The sequence below is a fragment of the Solanum tuberosum genome, unplaced genomic scaffold, assembly GCF_000226075.1.
Source record: "Solanum tuberosum cultivar DM 1-3 516 R44 unplaced genomic scaffold, SolTub_3.0 scf00109, whole genome shotgun sequence".
Classification (NCBI taxonomy): domain Eukaryota; kingdom Viridiplantae; phylum Streptophyta; class Magnoliopsida; order Solanales; family Solanaceae; genus Solanum; species Solanum tuberosum.
In genome coordinates, this window is record NW_006239042.1 from 409,544 (window position 1) to 424,189 (window position 14,646).

Here is a 14,646-nt window from a genome sequence, read left to right on the forward strand (position 1 = left end):
GCTACATTGATATGTCTCAAATGTATGCTATTTTATCCCAATGGTTCTCCTGTTACAGTCATTTACTACTGTCTGCATTTTTTTGTGTCAATTCTACGTATTTTTTCCACATTACATTAAGTTATAAATTAATTTAACAAATCATGAACTACTCGAAACGGGAATGGAAGAAAAAAGAGATAATGTGTCTGTCCAAGAAAGAACTTCTGACAAAAATTTCTGTCATCGTGCTAGATATGCATAGATGTCACCGAAGAGAAAGGAATTATTTTTATCCCAGCTAAGAGAAAAAAGGGCTGAATTGAAAAGACAAAAAACTCCTTCATCAATCAAATAGTACTGGCGCTCTTATAATCAGTACTTCTTCGTTATCTCCTCAACAAGGCCAGCTAACCATATTCTTATCTTCCTTCTGTCAAATCTCTCTTCTGAATATCTATAGCTATAGTTAGACGCTCCAGCTAACCTACTCTTACTAGAGTTATTTTCCTCATTTTGTAGTTGAAGCTTCCGAACCTACAAACCTACCAGTTACTTCAACTAGAGGAGAACGTATAGTTAATTGCTTATCTACCTTCGAAGTAGGTGAGTTCAGAAATATTACTTCAACTATTTTGACTATATTCATTTTTAATAATTGGCTAACTGTCTCTAAATATTGTTATTCCTCATACTAGGATCAACATCAACTGCATCTCATGTTGCAACTAAATTAAGTTCAAGACTTACTGCAAATAGAGGTATGCTTCTTTCTACCAAAGTAATAAAAAAACATGTATTGTCGTGCCTTATATATAACAAATAATTGTTTTTACCATGCACAGGTAGAAATAAGTTAGAAGTCAATCTACAAAATGATAATTTATTGCCAAAAGATTACTTACTTTTAAAGAAAGTCCCAAATTGCAAATTTTGTGCAGCAAAAAGGTTTCAATATGAATCTCCAGGTTTTTGTTGTGATAATGGATCAATTAGACTAACTTCTCATAACATGCCTACTGAGTTGTGAAATTTGTTCTTGGGTGACTCGAAAGAATGTCAACATTTACGCACTTACAGTAGAGCCTACAATAATATGTTTGCATTCACTTCATTTGGAGTACATTATGATAGAAAATTAGCAAAGAGAAATCGTGGCATCTATACATTTAAAGTCCAAGGACAAATGTATCACTTCATTGATGATTTGATACCCTCAGCAGGAAAAGGAAAAAATTTACAGTTATATTTCTATGATAACGAAAATGAGCTAACAAATCGAATGACGTTATCAGATAATCTTAATGAGATGATTGTTACAAAGCTCATGGATATACTAAAACTTAATCCTTATTCTACTTTTCTAAAATCGTTAACAGTTGTTCCAAATTTATCTGAATTTTATATTGCTCTAAACTCAAGTTCTAATTTAGACCAAAGAACACATAATTAACTTACCAACTGCATCCGAAGTTGGGGCAATTTGGATTGAAGATCAATTAAATGATAAAATTTTCATACCACATATTCGAATTTACACTCATAGTAACATAAGTCAATTGGTAAATTACTATTATGGATGTTATGACCCATTGCAATATCCACTGTTGTTTCCTTATGGTCAAAATGGTTGGCATTGTGGTATTAAAAAAATCAAAAAGACATACAGTTATTCCAAAACACAAATTTATTGTGAATATGAGCAGCTACCAAGTATAATGAACATGAATTCTATTGATGGACTCCTTCACATGGAATCTACAGTTTTATCAAAAGGATTGAGAAAAAGAGAGACTGTTTCTTGTCGTGAATATTATTGTTATAAAATTCAAATAAGAGATCAAGAACCAAATGAAACTTTACATTCTGGAAGGGTATTTCAACAATACATAGTTTACCAATATATAAAACTTGAGACACAAAGATTAGATTTTGTTTCATTTAATCAAGATCTATTTAGAGTTGAGGCCTTTCAAGGAATTATTGATTTATTGAGGCAAGGAGAAAGAGATGCTTCCAATATTGGGAGACAAAAATTCCTTCCTAGAAGTTTCATAGGAGGCCCAAGAGATATGCGTCGAAAATATATGGATGCCATTGCTTTGGTACAACATTTTGGAAAACCAAACATATTTTTGACGATAACTTGTAATCCTTCTTGGCCTGAAATACAAGAACATTTACAGCCAATGGAAGAAGTTCAAAACATACCTGATTTAGTTAGTAGAGTATTCAGAGCAAAAGTAGAAGAACTTAAAACAGATATTCAAAAAAACAACATATTTGGAAAGGTTGAAGCTTTTATGTATACAATTGGGTTTCAAAAACGGGGTCTTCCACATGCCCATTTTCTCATTATACTTATGGATGGATATAAATTGCTAACACCACAAGCATATGATAAAATTGTATGTGCTGAATTACCTGATCCCCATATTGATCATCATCTATACAAACTTGTGACCAAGCACATGATCCATGGTCCTTGTGTCTATTTAAATCCTTCAAATTCTTGCATGCAAAAAGAAGGAAAATGTAAGTTTAAATATCCAAAAGAACTTACTGAACAAACAACCAAAGGAAAGAATTCGTATCCTCTTTACAAAAGACCAAAAATGATCACACCAATCAAAGTTAGAGGACACAACATTGATAATTCTTGGATTGTTCCGTGCAATCCGTTTTTACTGAAGAAATTCGGTTGTCATATTAATGTTGAAATATGTTCTGACATTAAGGTTATCAAATACACTTACAAATATATTTGCAAAGGACATGAACAAAATTGCATTTTCTGTACATAATAATGATACTAATGTAGAAATAGATGAAATCAAAGAATACCAATCTACTAGATGGGTTTCTCCACCGGAGGCTGCATGGCATCTGTTTGCTTTTTCAATAAGTGAAATGACTCCAAGTGTTTGCCAGTTGCAATTACATCTTGATGGACAACAATTTGTTTCTTTACAAAAATAACTAAACTGTGGATCAAATAATAAACAATCCAATGATAAGGAAAACGATGTTAACAGATTTTTTTCTTATGAACAAAATCAATAACGATGCTATAAATCTCAATTTACTATATAAAGAGTTTCCCTAACACTTTGTATGGTCATCATCATACAAAATGTGGTCGCGTCGAAAACAACGCCTTACTATTGGATGTATTGTCACATGTCATCCAACCGAAGGAGAAAGATATTATCTTAGTTTGCTTCTAATGAACGTAAGAAGACCAAAATCATACGAAGATCTTCGTACAATGGATGGAAGATGCTACACTACATTTAGGAAAGCTGCAGAAAAAAGAGGCTTATTACATTCTGATAACAACTTAATTGAGTGTATGTCTGAAGCTGTAAGCTATCAAATGCCTTATAGTTTAAGAAGACTATTTGCAACATTATTAGTTTATTCTAATCCTGGTAACCTAAAAGATCTTTGGAAAAAATGTGAAGACTCTATGTCGGAAGATGTTAAAACAATTTCAAATGTTACAAAAAACGATATCCAGCAGTTAGTTTTAAATCATATCAATGAAGTTCTACTTTCAATGGGACGTAACATAAATGAATTCAAAGATATATTTGGAAATGTTAGCTCTTCTAGAACAATGAGGCGAAAGAAATATATTTCGAAAGAAATATAATAGTGTCTGAAGAAGATATACTTCTACAAAGCAAATTAAATGTTCAACAAAAAAGGGCATATGACATAATTCTTGAAAGAGTATATTCCAATAAATCAGGAGCTTATTTCATTGATGGTCCTGGTGGAACTGGAAAAACATTTCTTTATCGAGCTTTGTTGGCTGCTGTAAGAACAAAAGGATGCATAGCTTTGGCAACTGCAAGTTCTGGTGTGGAAGCTTCAATACTTCCAGGAGGACGAATAGCTCATTCACGTTTCAAAATTCCTATTGACATCGATGAGAATTTCACTTGCAATATTAGTAAACAGAGTTCGTTAGCGACTCTAATTCGAGATTCAAAGTTAATTATTTGGGATGAGGTCTCAATGGCAAAAAAAGACGATTGAAGCTCTTGATACACTTTTAAAAGATCTTATGAATACAAAAAGACTTTTTGGTGGAAAAGTAGTAGTTTTTGGGGGAGACTTTAGACAAACACTTCTTGTTGTTCGTAGTGGAAAAAAAGAAGACTTTATTAGTCAAAGTTTATTATACTCTCATATTTGGAATCATCTCAAAAAATTGTGCTTATCTGAAAACATGCGTGCAAAAAAAGATCCAGCATTTTGTGCATATTTAATGAGAATTGAAAATGGACAAGAAAAAACTACAACTGCAACAAAATTGAAATTCCCAATAATTTTATCATTCCCTTTACAAATGAAATAGAATCTTTGAATATTTTGTTTAATGTTACTTATCCTGATTTCCGTATATTCCATTCTAATCCATCTTTTATAACTTTTCGTATTATTTTGACAACAAAAAATGATTTTGTTGATGAAATAAATGGCATGCTTATACATGGATTTCCCGATGATGCTACAGTGTATACAACTATTGATGAAACAATAGAACCAAATGATCAGTGCCAATTTGAAGATTTTTTGCATATCTTACATCCTGCTAACTTACCACTTTATAGATTAACTTTGAAAAAAAATTATCCAGTTATATTATTAAGAAACTTAAATCCTACTGAAGGTTTATGTAATGGTACACAATTGATATGTCATGATTTTAAGTCACATGTTATCAGTGCTACTATTTCCAGTGGTAATTTTAAAAATAAACATGTTTTTATTCCAAAGATACCATTACTAGCATCACAAGATGAGAAGCTACCAGTTTCCTTCAAAAGAACACAATTTCCGATAAGGTTATGTTTTGCTATGACTATAAACAAAGCTCAAGGTCAAACATTAGATTTTGTTGGAATATATTTGCGTGAATCAGTTTTTTCACATGGACAACTTTATGTTGCTTTATCTCGAGAAAAATGTTCAGACAACGTAAAAATATTAATACGTCTGCCTACGGCAGAGGACACAGATGATCATTCTACATATAATGTAGTTTATGACGAAATCATTCGAAAAGCATTCTCATGATACTTTTAAAACCAACAAATGTAACAAGTAAGCACCCTCATGCTACATATTGTGAAATTTCGGATTCTTTTACTTCATCTATTTTTTAAGATAACTAAGAGTTAGCTCGCAATCATATTTTAAGATTTTGAGTTTAAAATTTCAGCTTTCAATTCAGATTGTGCCTGGCCAATTAGTTAAATTTCAAATGTTAATTTTAACTAACCTAAATGCTTACATTGCAGGAACAACTTATTCTATCAAGGGTAACTGTTTATATAGTTCTAGCTCAAGGAAATGACAAAGATGACCTACCTCTTAAGGCTTCAAACCTTTTTTTTTGAGATGATACAAGTGCAAATAAATGATGATGAGGTAAACAAAATTTGCAGTCATATTGTTATACCAATTAATGCTCTTAACTTTGTTGAATGTACTTTCAATGAATTTTTCTTGCTTATCTTCTCTCTTTGTTTGTTATTTAACTTCTCACATTACCGTACTGACCTATGTTTGGTAGAATAACTTCTCTTTCACATTTTTATTGATAGAATAATTTATGTTTGGCTGCTACTGTTTGACACCTCATTTTGAGGTTGAATCACTGCTGTATTTTGGCCTTTTGCTGCTTCATTTTGTGCTGTATTCTGAGCCGCCGGTTGTTCTATTTTTTCTTTTACTATTGCTGAATTTTTTACGAAGTTGTTTGCTATACTTTTGGCGAAATTTCAGTCAATGGTTGGTATGTGTTGAGCCAAACTTCGCTGCACTTTTAACTCAGCCATATTGTCAAAAATATTGCTATTATAAACTGTATTTTTTTAACAACTCACTGTAATTTCTTTCTCTTCTTCATTGCGTCAAACTATCTTTCTTCTTCAATCTTTCAGCATCTAACGTATATGTTTTGCTGAGTTTATTTGGGCTCTGCTCCATGAATATCTTCTCTATCCCAGTCAACATTTTCAACCAAAGTTGTTCATGCTACCATAATCAACTTATGCCATAAAGTTTCATGAAACATTTTCACGAGAAAAAAAATCATATACTCAATTGATAATTTTTGTTCTCTGGATGTTCTGATAATGTTTATGTTCACTTATAATTTTCTTTTGGGCATTCTATTTACATGTCATGATTTCCATAAACAATTCAATAATATTGTTTTTCTTGCTTCTTTTTTTTTAGTTGAATAAAGACGCGAGGACTGTAATGAAGTTGATGTATGGTCAGAATTGCGAGGTGAGAACTGAACTTTTCATTTCTCAAAAATAATTGTGGCATCTGTTAAACACACTTGAAGTATTCTAGAGGGTAATATAATTCTCAAGTACTTTTAGAGTGTTCTTACAAATGGCTATAACGTTGAAACGCTATTTTTACTTCTCGAGCACCAAACTTTACTGTATTCCTCGACTTCTTCTTCATATGAGAAAGTGGCAAACTAATAAATGGATACACCTCTAGATAATGAACAAGACATGGATGGACATCACTCTCAATTTATATAGACTATGTAATTCTTTATCTGTTCTTTTTCGGTTTCTCATTTGTACCTTGCGCGCGACATAATATACGTGATTTATTATAAATGCTACACACTTTCATTGTAATCACATTTAAAAAGTATTGTTCTTTCATCTAAATAATCAGGGGTTAAAATCCCAAGTGGTCATTATTAGATGGAGCTCTCAAATTGACTCTTCCTAAAGAGTCTCATGATCTGGATAGGAATAGCGAAGATTTTCCGCAGATATTTGAGAAAGCTGCTACTTATGAAGGAAATGAAAATGACAGTTATATTCTAATTCCTTCTTCTCACATTATCTTGATTGTTCTTATGTTGTCCAATAATAAATATCTTCCTTTTTGAGATATTTGTTTACTGAAAAAGAACATCTTTTTGAGTTCTTCTCCCTGTTCACATCCAAATTTTTTCTTCCCTTTTGATATTTGTTCTTTATTCTTCTCTTCTGATGATTATTGGCTGAATTATTGAAGGTATTTATTTATTATGGGGGAAATCTTCTCTCTTCTCTTTTTTTCCTTGGCAACTTTGCATTTTTGATAGTCATAATCTGTTGTTTCCACTTCTTTTATTGTGCATTTTCTTCTTTTTTTAGTAGTTTATTGTAGAATTTCGTAATTTCATGTTCCTAATTAGGTTTTATTTACTCATGCATGTTTCTAAATTGTTTTTTTCCCTTGGTTTCTCTTCTTCATGTTTGACACCTCTAATTGTTTTGAGCTTTTCTTTTTTCTTAATGTGAATCCTCATATTGTCTTTTTGGGGGATTGAAGGAACTGAATAAAATAAAGAAGGGACCTGTACATGTTCTTCTCGGAGCATTGACTGACGATAAACCTATATGTTATAATTAAATATGCAGAAAACATTATATACATTCAAATAGAAATTTCCAAATATTTGTAGGACCCTCCCTATATGATACAGATGCAAACTGAAGATTTAAGGAAAGGATTTTATAGGATGGTTAAGATTTCAGGAATCAAATGATGCAATGTGGGAACATGTTCATTCTAGAGTTGGGAAGAGAAGTGCAAAGAGTCCCATGATGCTCGCGAGGGATAGCCAAGATTTGCTAAAGGAATTTGAGCAAGCTGCTACTCCTCGAGGAAATGAAAGCAACAACTGTTGTACTTGAATCTTCAAGCGTAGGGCTGAAACTCAAACTTGATTGATATATAATGTGACTTAGATTTGCTTCTTTCCTCACATACCACAAGCTTCAATGTGCTTATGTTATCCAATAGCAGAAGTTATGTTCCTCATTTCCAAATTTTTCATACTAAAAAAACAATATTTTTGCCTTCTCAGATGAATGGTACAGTCTCACTCGGTAGTGAGATCCATCAATAGGAACTAAATAGAATGAACTAGCAAAGATGGTATGTTGGTTATTCAAATTTTATTGTTGGCTCAACGTTCCAGATATGCAAGTAAGTTTATATGCACTTTCTGTTGGATTGCCTGAAACAACTTTAGCTTTAACCTCATGATATTAGTTGATTACATTCAAATTTGATATTTTGTCTTAGTATTATTGTTGAGAATTATGAGAGGGTACAAGGCTTCTATGTAGTGTTGTTATGATTAGTGAGGTTTATCATCTTGATAAGTGATTTCCTTTCCCCTGCAGTATGAATTCCAATATATATTTGCGTCAGATCTCACCTGCTACTTCTCTAGGTGTATATCTATGATATCTGATGATCTTTCCCGAGTCAATAGCCCGAGTGATAGACCGGGGCTATTGTATGAGCTGAGCACTACCCTCACAAATCTCAAATGCAATGTGGTTAATGCTAAGGTGTGGACTCATAATGCCCCAGCAGTAGTTATAATGCAAGTTACTGGTGAGGAAACGGGAGGTACAATTAATGATCGGGAAAGGTTATCTATGATGAAGCAACTATTGTGCAATGCACTTAGATGTAGCAATAAATTAAAGAATTCTAAGACAATAGTATCTGATGAGGTCTCTCATACCGAGAGAAGGCCTTAACCAACTAATGTTGGCAGACCAAGATTTTGAGCGTGTTGCTGGTGAAGGATTGGATGAAAAAGAGAGGCCTAATGTGAGTATCCTTTATTGGTAAGATAAGGACTACTCCGTTGTCACAATCCGGTGCAAGGATAGACCAAAGCTTCTCTTTCATACAATTTTTACATTGCCCGATATGCAATATGTCATTTTCCATGCCAATGTAGATGCTGAAGTACCAGTAGTGCACCAGGTACCACAATTTTCTATTTGTTTTGAAATCTCTTTCATGGTTTATTCTTCTGAACATTTGTGAACTAATATTACAAACTTTGTTCTCATTGAAGCAGTACTGCATAAGACATATAAATGTTTCCTGGTAAAATCAGACGCAGAACGAAAAAAAGTGATTCAATGTCTTAAAGGAGCAATTGAAACAAGGGTATCTGAGGTTAGCACTAATGATCTACTTAATTTCTAAAAAATTTTAGGTCCATTGTTCGACATATATTGGGAGTTATGAGGGGCATCTCTTTCGACCAATTTTTTGTCATGGTCCATTCCTCTTTTTAAAATTGATTAATTAACAACACACAAATAGCACGTTGTACGTTAGTAGCCTGCTCAAAGAAGTGAAATTAAGACAGAAACTTCCCCTTTTTTGACTTTTAAGTAAGATAGACTCTTTCCTCTTTCCTTCATACGTCAAATTTGGAATTCTCCTACATTTAACTGAACTTATTTCATAGGCTTAAAGTCCTCTTCTACTATATTGTACGTACTGTTATGGCTCTCTGTGATTTTAAAATGTCATTATTTTAGAGCAGTATGAGTTTTTTTTTAGGTTTTTTATATATGTAATACATTTGTCACACAATCTCACTGTCATCCACAAACATAAATGAAAGAGCTGCCAAATTTATATAAGGCCTATATATATATATAATATAGATAGATAGATAGATAGATATTACCCTTATTTAGAAAGGACACTAAAAGTACATGTGTCTTCTTAAAATTTGATGGGGTTTTGGTAGGCAATGAAATTGTGCCAAAAAAGAGACAAAATCATTACATTTGATAGTTAAATTAGGAAGGACACTAAAATTACATGTGTCTTCTTAAAAATTGATGGGATTTTGGTAGGGAATGAAATTGTGCCAAAAAAGAGACAAAATCATTACATTTGACTACCAAATGTAATGATTTTGTCTCTTTTTTGGCACAATTTCATTGCCTACCAAAATCCCATCAATTTTTAAGAAGACACATGTACTTTTAGTGTACTTTCTAAATAAGGGTAAGGTAATATATATTTATTACTCATAGAGCACAAATTTAATAGGCTTCCATTGAAGAAAAACTTTTGCTCCCTTTCTCAGGTATTTTTTTCCCCTTTCATGTTTTTCCTCTTCCCATTTTCAATTTTTCTTGCAGATTTTGCTTGTCACCAAAAGAGAAAATCAAAATAGGACAAAATTACAGTTAGTATTTTCACTTAAAATTCCAATTTTATTACTTAGCAGACAGATTTGGGGGTATTTATTATATTTTCTAATGTTTCAGTAAGTTAGGGATAATTATGTTCTTGCATCTTCAGAATTTCATTCCAAATATTCATATTGTGTTTTCATTACATTTTCTGACTTTTAGTATATCGAGGGCAATTATGTTGTTGCATGTTCCTAATTTAATCACCCCTGTTCATAAAAACACAAAAAAGAAAGGACTTTGACTCAATAGTCATGCTATCCTGCAGATACTATTGTTTCGTTAAATATATTTCGTACAAACATGGTACTAAGATTGAACATCAACCGAATAGAATTAGCAACACGAGATTGGATTTGCAAAGTTCAAATTGTCGAAATCTGACGCCCGCGAGAAAGTCCTGACAAGAAATGTAGATTCCAAATTTGATTTTCGAAGATGAAGAGGTCAGCTCATTATTATATTTTATCTTATGAATATTCTTCTTTTTCTTTTTACCTCATATGAACATTTTTCCTTGGTTTTACTGTTGGTAAGTAGCTACAGTTAATCTCAACTTAGTTAATCTCAGCTTGCTATAACTCTTACTTTCAGGAATGCCAGATTAAGGCAGTTATGTATGTCGATGAAATTGAGCAGTATGCAGATAAGATTAAACTCATCAATACCTACCTCATCTCTACTACAAAAGTCAAAGTCTCGCCAACTTCATACGGCAAGCCAATACATAAATTTTACTGGATTCTTGACAAAGAAACAGTAATTGAACATATCAAACCATCTAATGAACTTGAGAAACCACTTCCACCACCAGCCAAGCTGAATATCACAACCTTTGACCGCATTCCTCATATGATGGTTGATTCTTCTGCTGAAATTGGTATATAAATCCTAATAGCTATTATCAGGCTAAAATATACATGTTTACTGATACACACACTTACAACATTTCATTATGTATTATATAAGCAGATATACTGGCAATCGTTCTTCGTTGTGGTCCTCAAAAACACGCAAGTCGCAGTCATCATAAGCGTCGAGAAATTACCCTCTGTGACAATCAGTAAGTATAAGATTTCACCTTCTATTTTCCCATTTTCTGAAAATATTTTGAATGAGTAAAGAATTTTTTGATTTATTTGATCGGATCATCAGTTATGGTCTGGGCGTTATCATGGTACTTAGTCTTCTCTCCTCACGTTCTCAAGAAAAATCAGTTTCTCCTCACTCTATGGGAGGATTTCAGAGAAATAAAAGGAAATGAAATTGCAGCTAAAATGGCAACAAAGGCAGATCTGATTGTAATCCTCGGAAGGAGTATAGGAATCTCTACTTATCAAGGTACATATGCGCTGAACTTTTTACCAACATAATTTTAGATAATAACAAAACATTATACAAGTTATGTGTTATACATGGTTGTCACTGCAGACTAGGTTCAATTCCACAGTACGTGTGGATCCTAATTACCCACAGGCAGTAGAACTTATCAACTGGTACTCACATTTCATCATTATTCTCTAGCTTTAATTTGCATGTAAAGAACCTACTAAACATATTATCTGTTATAACAATAGGGCAAAAGAAAACAAAAGAATGTTGTTAAGTCGTGCATCAGAGAAAACCTCAACAAGCTCATCTGCCCCTGCTGGCCAACAAGTTATCTCTATTGCAGAAATGTCATCAACAACTTCTGTAAGTCATATTTGAAGCTGGTCATTTGAGAGTATGCTTATTAATTTTCTCATTGTCTAGCTTTGGCTAAATAATAAAAACAAATTATATTTACTCATGAGTAATTTAACACGTATTATGTATATGATATTTTCCGACAGATGGGATTGTTCTATGTTGAGGTAGAAATGGCCATATCAGATGAATTCCAAGAGTTTTGTGTGCTTGAATGCTCAGGATGCAAACAGAAGAAGCGCACAAAGGATAGAAAGGCTTTTGAATGTCCAAAATGCAATCGTAAAACAGCATTAGTGCCTCGGTATTATACTTTTGACCTGTAAATTATAGTTTGTACAAAATATAGCGTATATTATACACAAATTTTAAACTTGCCATGATTTCAGGTGTATCTTTCAAATTGATCTTATTGATGGTACTGCTACACCCACATCATCTATCTCTGCTGAATTGGGAGAAAAATTACTCTCCATGACAGCGGAAGACATATTTGACATAACTTGCGCTAAGGTGATCTCTCATTCCCGCTGGCTACTTGTACACATGTATTGTCACAATACCATATATCTTGAGCAGAAATAGTTTAGCATATATGCTTAGTTCTAAAGTGTTTGTTGTAACTCTTTACACTTACAACGACAATCATTGTCTCTTAATCATGTCCATCAGATGTTGTCAAACAAACTATTTCAAATTCAGCTAAGGAAGTCATCTTGGGGCAGCTCAAATAGCATGCATGTAACTTTGTCCATTCTTTCGTACATGGAAAAGGAACATACTCCACAGAGCACTACTGATAGGAATTCTAAAAAGATAAGGCCTTTGGAAATAAGTGAGGTGGAGGAGATGGCAACAACTACTACAACTGGTTCTTCAAATGCGACACCGAAACTTGAACCACCCACACCAACCAAAAAGGTGTAAAAGGTCAGTCTACATCTCACTTTGACACCAAACTATAAGTCACAATGATTAACAATTCCAAATATTTAGAAGTATTTCAAAAAGTTCTGCTAAAAAAAACTAACACACTTTTAAAAAGTAAAGGTAGAATCATTGACGTATTGGAAGAATATCGTTCATAATGTGATCAGTAAGTTGTGCAAGTCTTTTGAAATCCAGGAAATATACTACTGCAAGAATTTACAACCCACTACATTTTCCTTCCTTCAATGTTATCATTCATTTGGGATTTCAATTTTTTTTAACTGTGTTGGATTTTGATGATTCTGAGTTGGATTACTAATGTAATTAAATTGCTTTATAAGAAACAAAGTATGGAGAATGAAGAATCTAAATTAGATTATTTTAGTTATAACAATTGAGCAGCTTGATTACTATACTGTAAATTTCTTCTTGTTTCCCTTTTTTCATTTTGAGAAGTCCTAATCTTACAGCATTTACTTTAATTCGGAGCAGCTTTCAACATCTTTTGTATTTGCTCTTCTTTGCTTTCAATTTTCAAAATTTTGTTATGGTTTTTGTTTAACATCTGTGTGGCGTGCAAATATGCTATTTTGATTATTAGTTTTGAATTAGATTATTTTAGTTATAATAATTGAGCAACTTCATTACTTCAGAGTTAGGACCACCTCTTTTGGGCAGTGAGTTGTGTGTGTTTGTCATGTTATTAAGCATTCAAATGTCTTTTATTTTTACGGAAATAAATTGTGAATTATTACCATATCAACAATTGAATACACTTATGGAGCATCTATACTCTCAAACATTGATTCCAACAATGATAAACCTCAATTATACTAATTATAGAGCTGATCACAAAGAGATTCAACACGAAATCTATCACTTTTATCGTCATTCCTTGAATTTCTTTCTATTTGATACCTAATGGGCATATAGAATGTGCCACTTTAGAGGTTAATATTTAAATTGTTTTGCTATGTGTTGCCATATTTTCAGTTTCTGACAGACTTTAAACTGTCTAATTACAGGAACTCCCTCGCTCCATTTTGTAACTTTTGCTTAATAGGGAGAATAAAATGAATCAGTCTCCCTATGCTATGATTTTTTGAATGAAGAAGATTAGCTACTAAGAAGCAAACTCCAGCGTCCTCTACATATGATAACAATGACATGCTAATCTTATATACCAAAACTGAAACATCTGCTATATTATTTTGGTTGTATTATATTAGTTAGTATTTGCAGATCGTTCAAGTCGGCATCATACTGATGTATGTTGTACATATTCTCAATATATCTAATAGTATATAATATATGATATTATCCATCTTCTGCAAAAGTAATCACCCTTCATTCATTAATATTAATACTTTTACAAGCATAATATTTTGACTATTGGGCCTGTGGTTGCCGCGGGCCTTCCCCATCTAGTATAATATATAAAGGATTAATTACTTGAATAAGTCCCTTTTAATTAATAATTACTATTTTTAAACATATTTTTAATTATTACCATTTATAGCAATATATAATAATATTATGTATACTTATTTTATTAGATCTATTATTTTCTCTTGAGCTCTTTCTCAGCTTTTTTTCTATCTCTCGCTATTTTTTTCTTTTCCTCCCTGGCCCTGCAGCCTCTCTGCACCCCCTCTCTCTCTATGCTTTTTTTTCTTTCTTTTTCTCCCTGTACCTCCTCTATCTATGATTTTTCAATATTATAAAAAAAAGTTAGGCTTTTATCAAAGGCAAAAGAACTATAGAAAAGTTAGGGAAATTTTCAAAAATCGAAGAATTGGGGCTGCTTAGTTTATAGAAGAAGTCGATTAGTTTTTTATTTGTTGCTTTGGCGTTGTCGACTATTTTCATTCTAATGAAGGTTATATTAATAATTGTATTCATACCTAATGAAAATTTGAAGATTTGAATATTTGTATATATGAAGATTTGAAGATATGAATATTTGAATATATGAAGATATGAA

At 32.4% G+C, this 14,646-nt stretch overlaps 1 protein-coding gene and 3 long non-coding RNA genes across 4 annotated transcripts; all 4 read left to right on the forward strand.

The window, feature by feature from the left end:
- The first annotated feature begins 502 nt into the window (after window positions 1–502).
- Window positions 503–5,363, forward strand: LOC107061121 (uncharacterized). Its single transcript, XR_001473774.1, has 3 exons — window positions 503–585; window positions 678–740; window positions 5,292–5,363. It is a non-coding gene; the product is annotated as an uncharacterized lncRNA (long non-coding RNA).
- A 4,668-nt stretch (window positions 5,364–10,031) lies between these two features.
- Window positions 10,032–10,800, forward strand: LOC107061118 (uncharacterized). The gene is made up of 2 exons (XR_001473771.1): window positions 10,032–10,489; window positions 10,638–10,800. It is a non-coding gene; the product is annotated as an uncharacterized lncRNA (long non-coding RNA).
- Window positions 10,801–10,862: 62 nt separating this feature from the next.
- LOC107061119 (uncharacterized) lies at window positions 10,863–11,107 on the forward strand. Its single transcript, XR_001473772.1, has 2 exons — window positions 10,863–10,923; window positions 11,016–11,107. It is a non-coding gene; the product is annotated as an uncharacterized lncRNA (long non-coding RNA).
- A 740-nt stretch (window positions 11,108–11,847) lies between these two features.
- On the forward strand, window positions 11,848–12,325 carry LOC107061120 (uncharacterized). Its single transcript, XM_015309903.1, has 2 exons — window positions 11,848–12,036; window positions 12,122–12,325. Exons 1-2 carry the CDS (start codon window positions 11,879–11,881, stop codon window positions 12,315–12,317), a joined length of 354 nt encoding a protein of 117 aa, XP_015165389.1. The 5' UTR covers window positions 11,848–11,878; the 3' UTR covers window positions 12,318–12,325.
- The last annotated feature ends 2,321 nt before the right edge of the window (window positions 12,326–14,646 follow it).

What these genes read in the sequence shown, in the direction of transcription:
- LOC107061120 (XM_015309903.1), top strand. Translation starts at nt 11,879, where the DNA reads ATGGGATTGTTCTATGTTGAGGTAGAAATGGCCATATCAGATGAATTC. An exon ending in AAAACAGCATTAGTGCCTCG is followed by an intron (nt 12,037 to 12,121) that starts GTATTATACTTT and finishes CCATGATTTCAG; the next exon opens with GTGTATCTTTCAAATTGATC.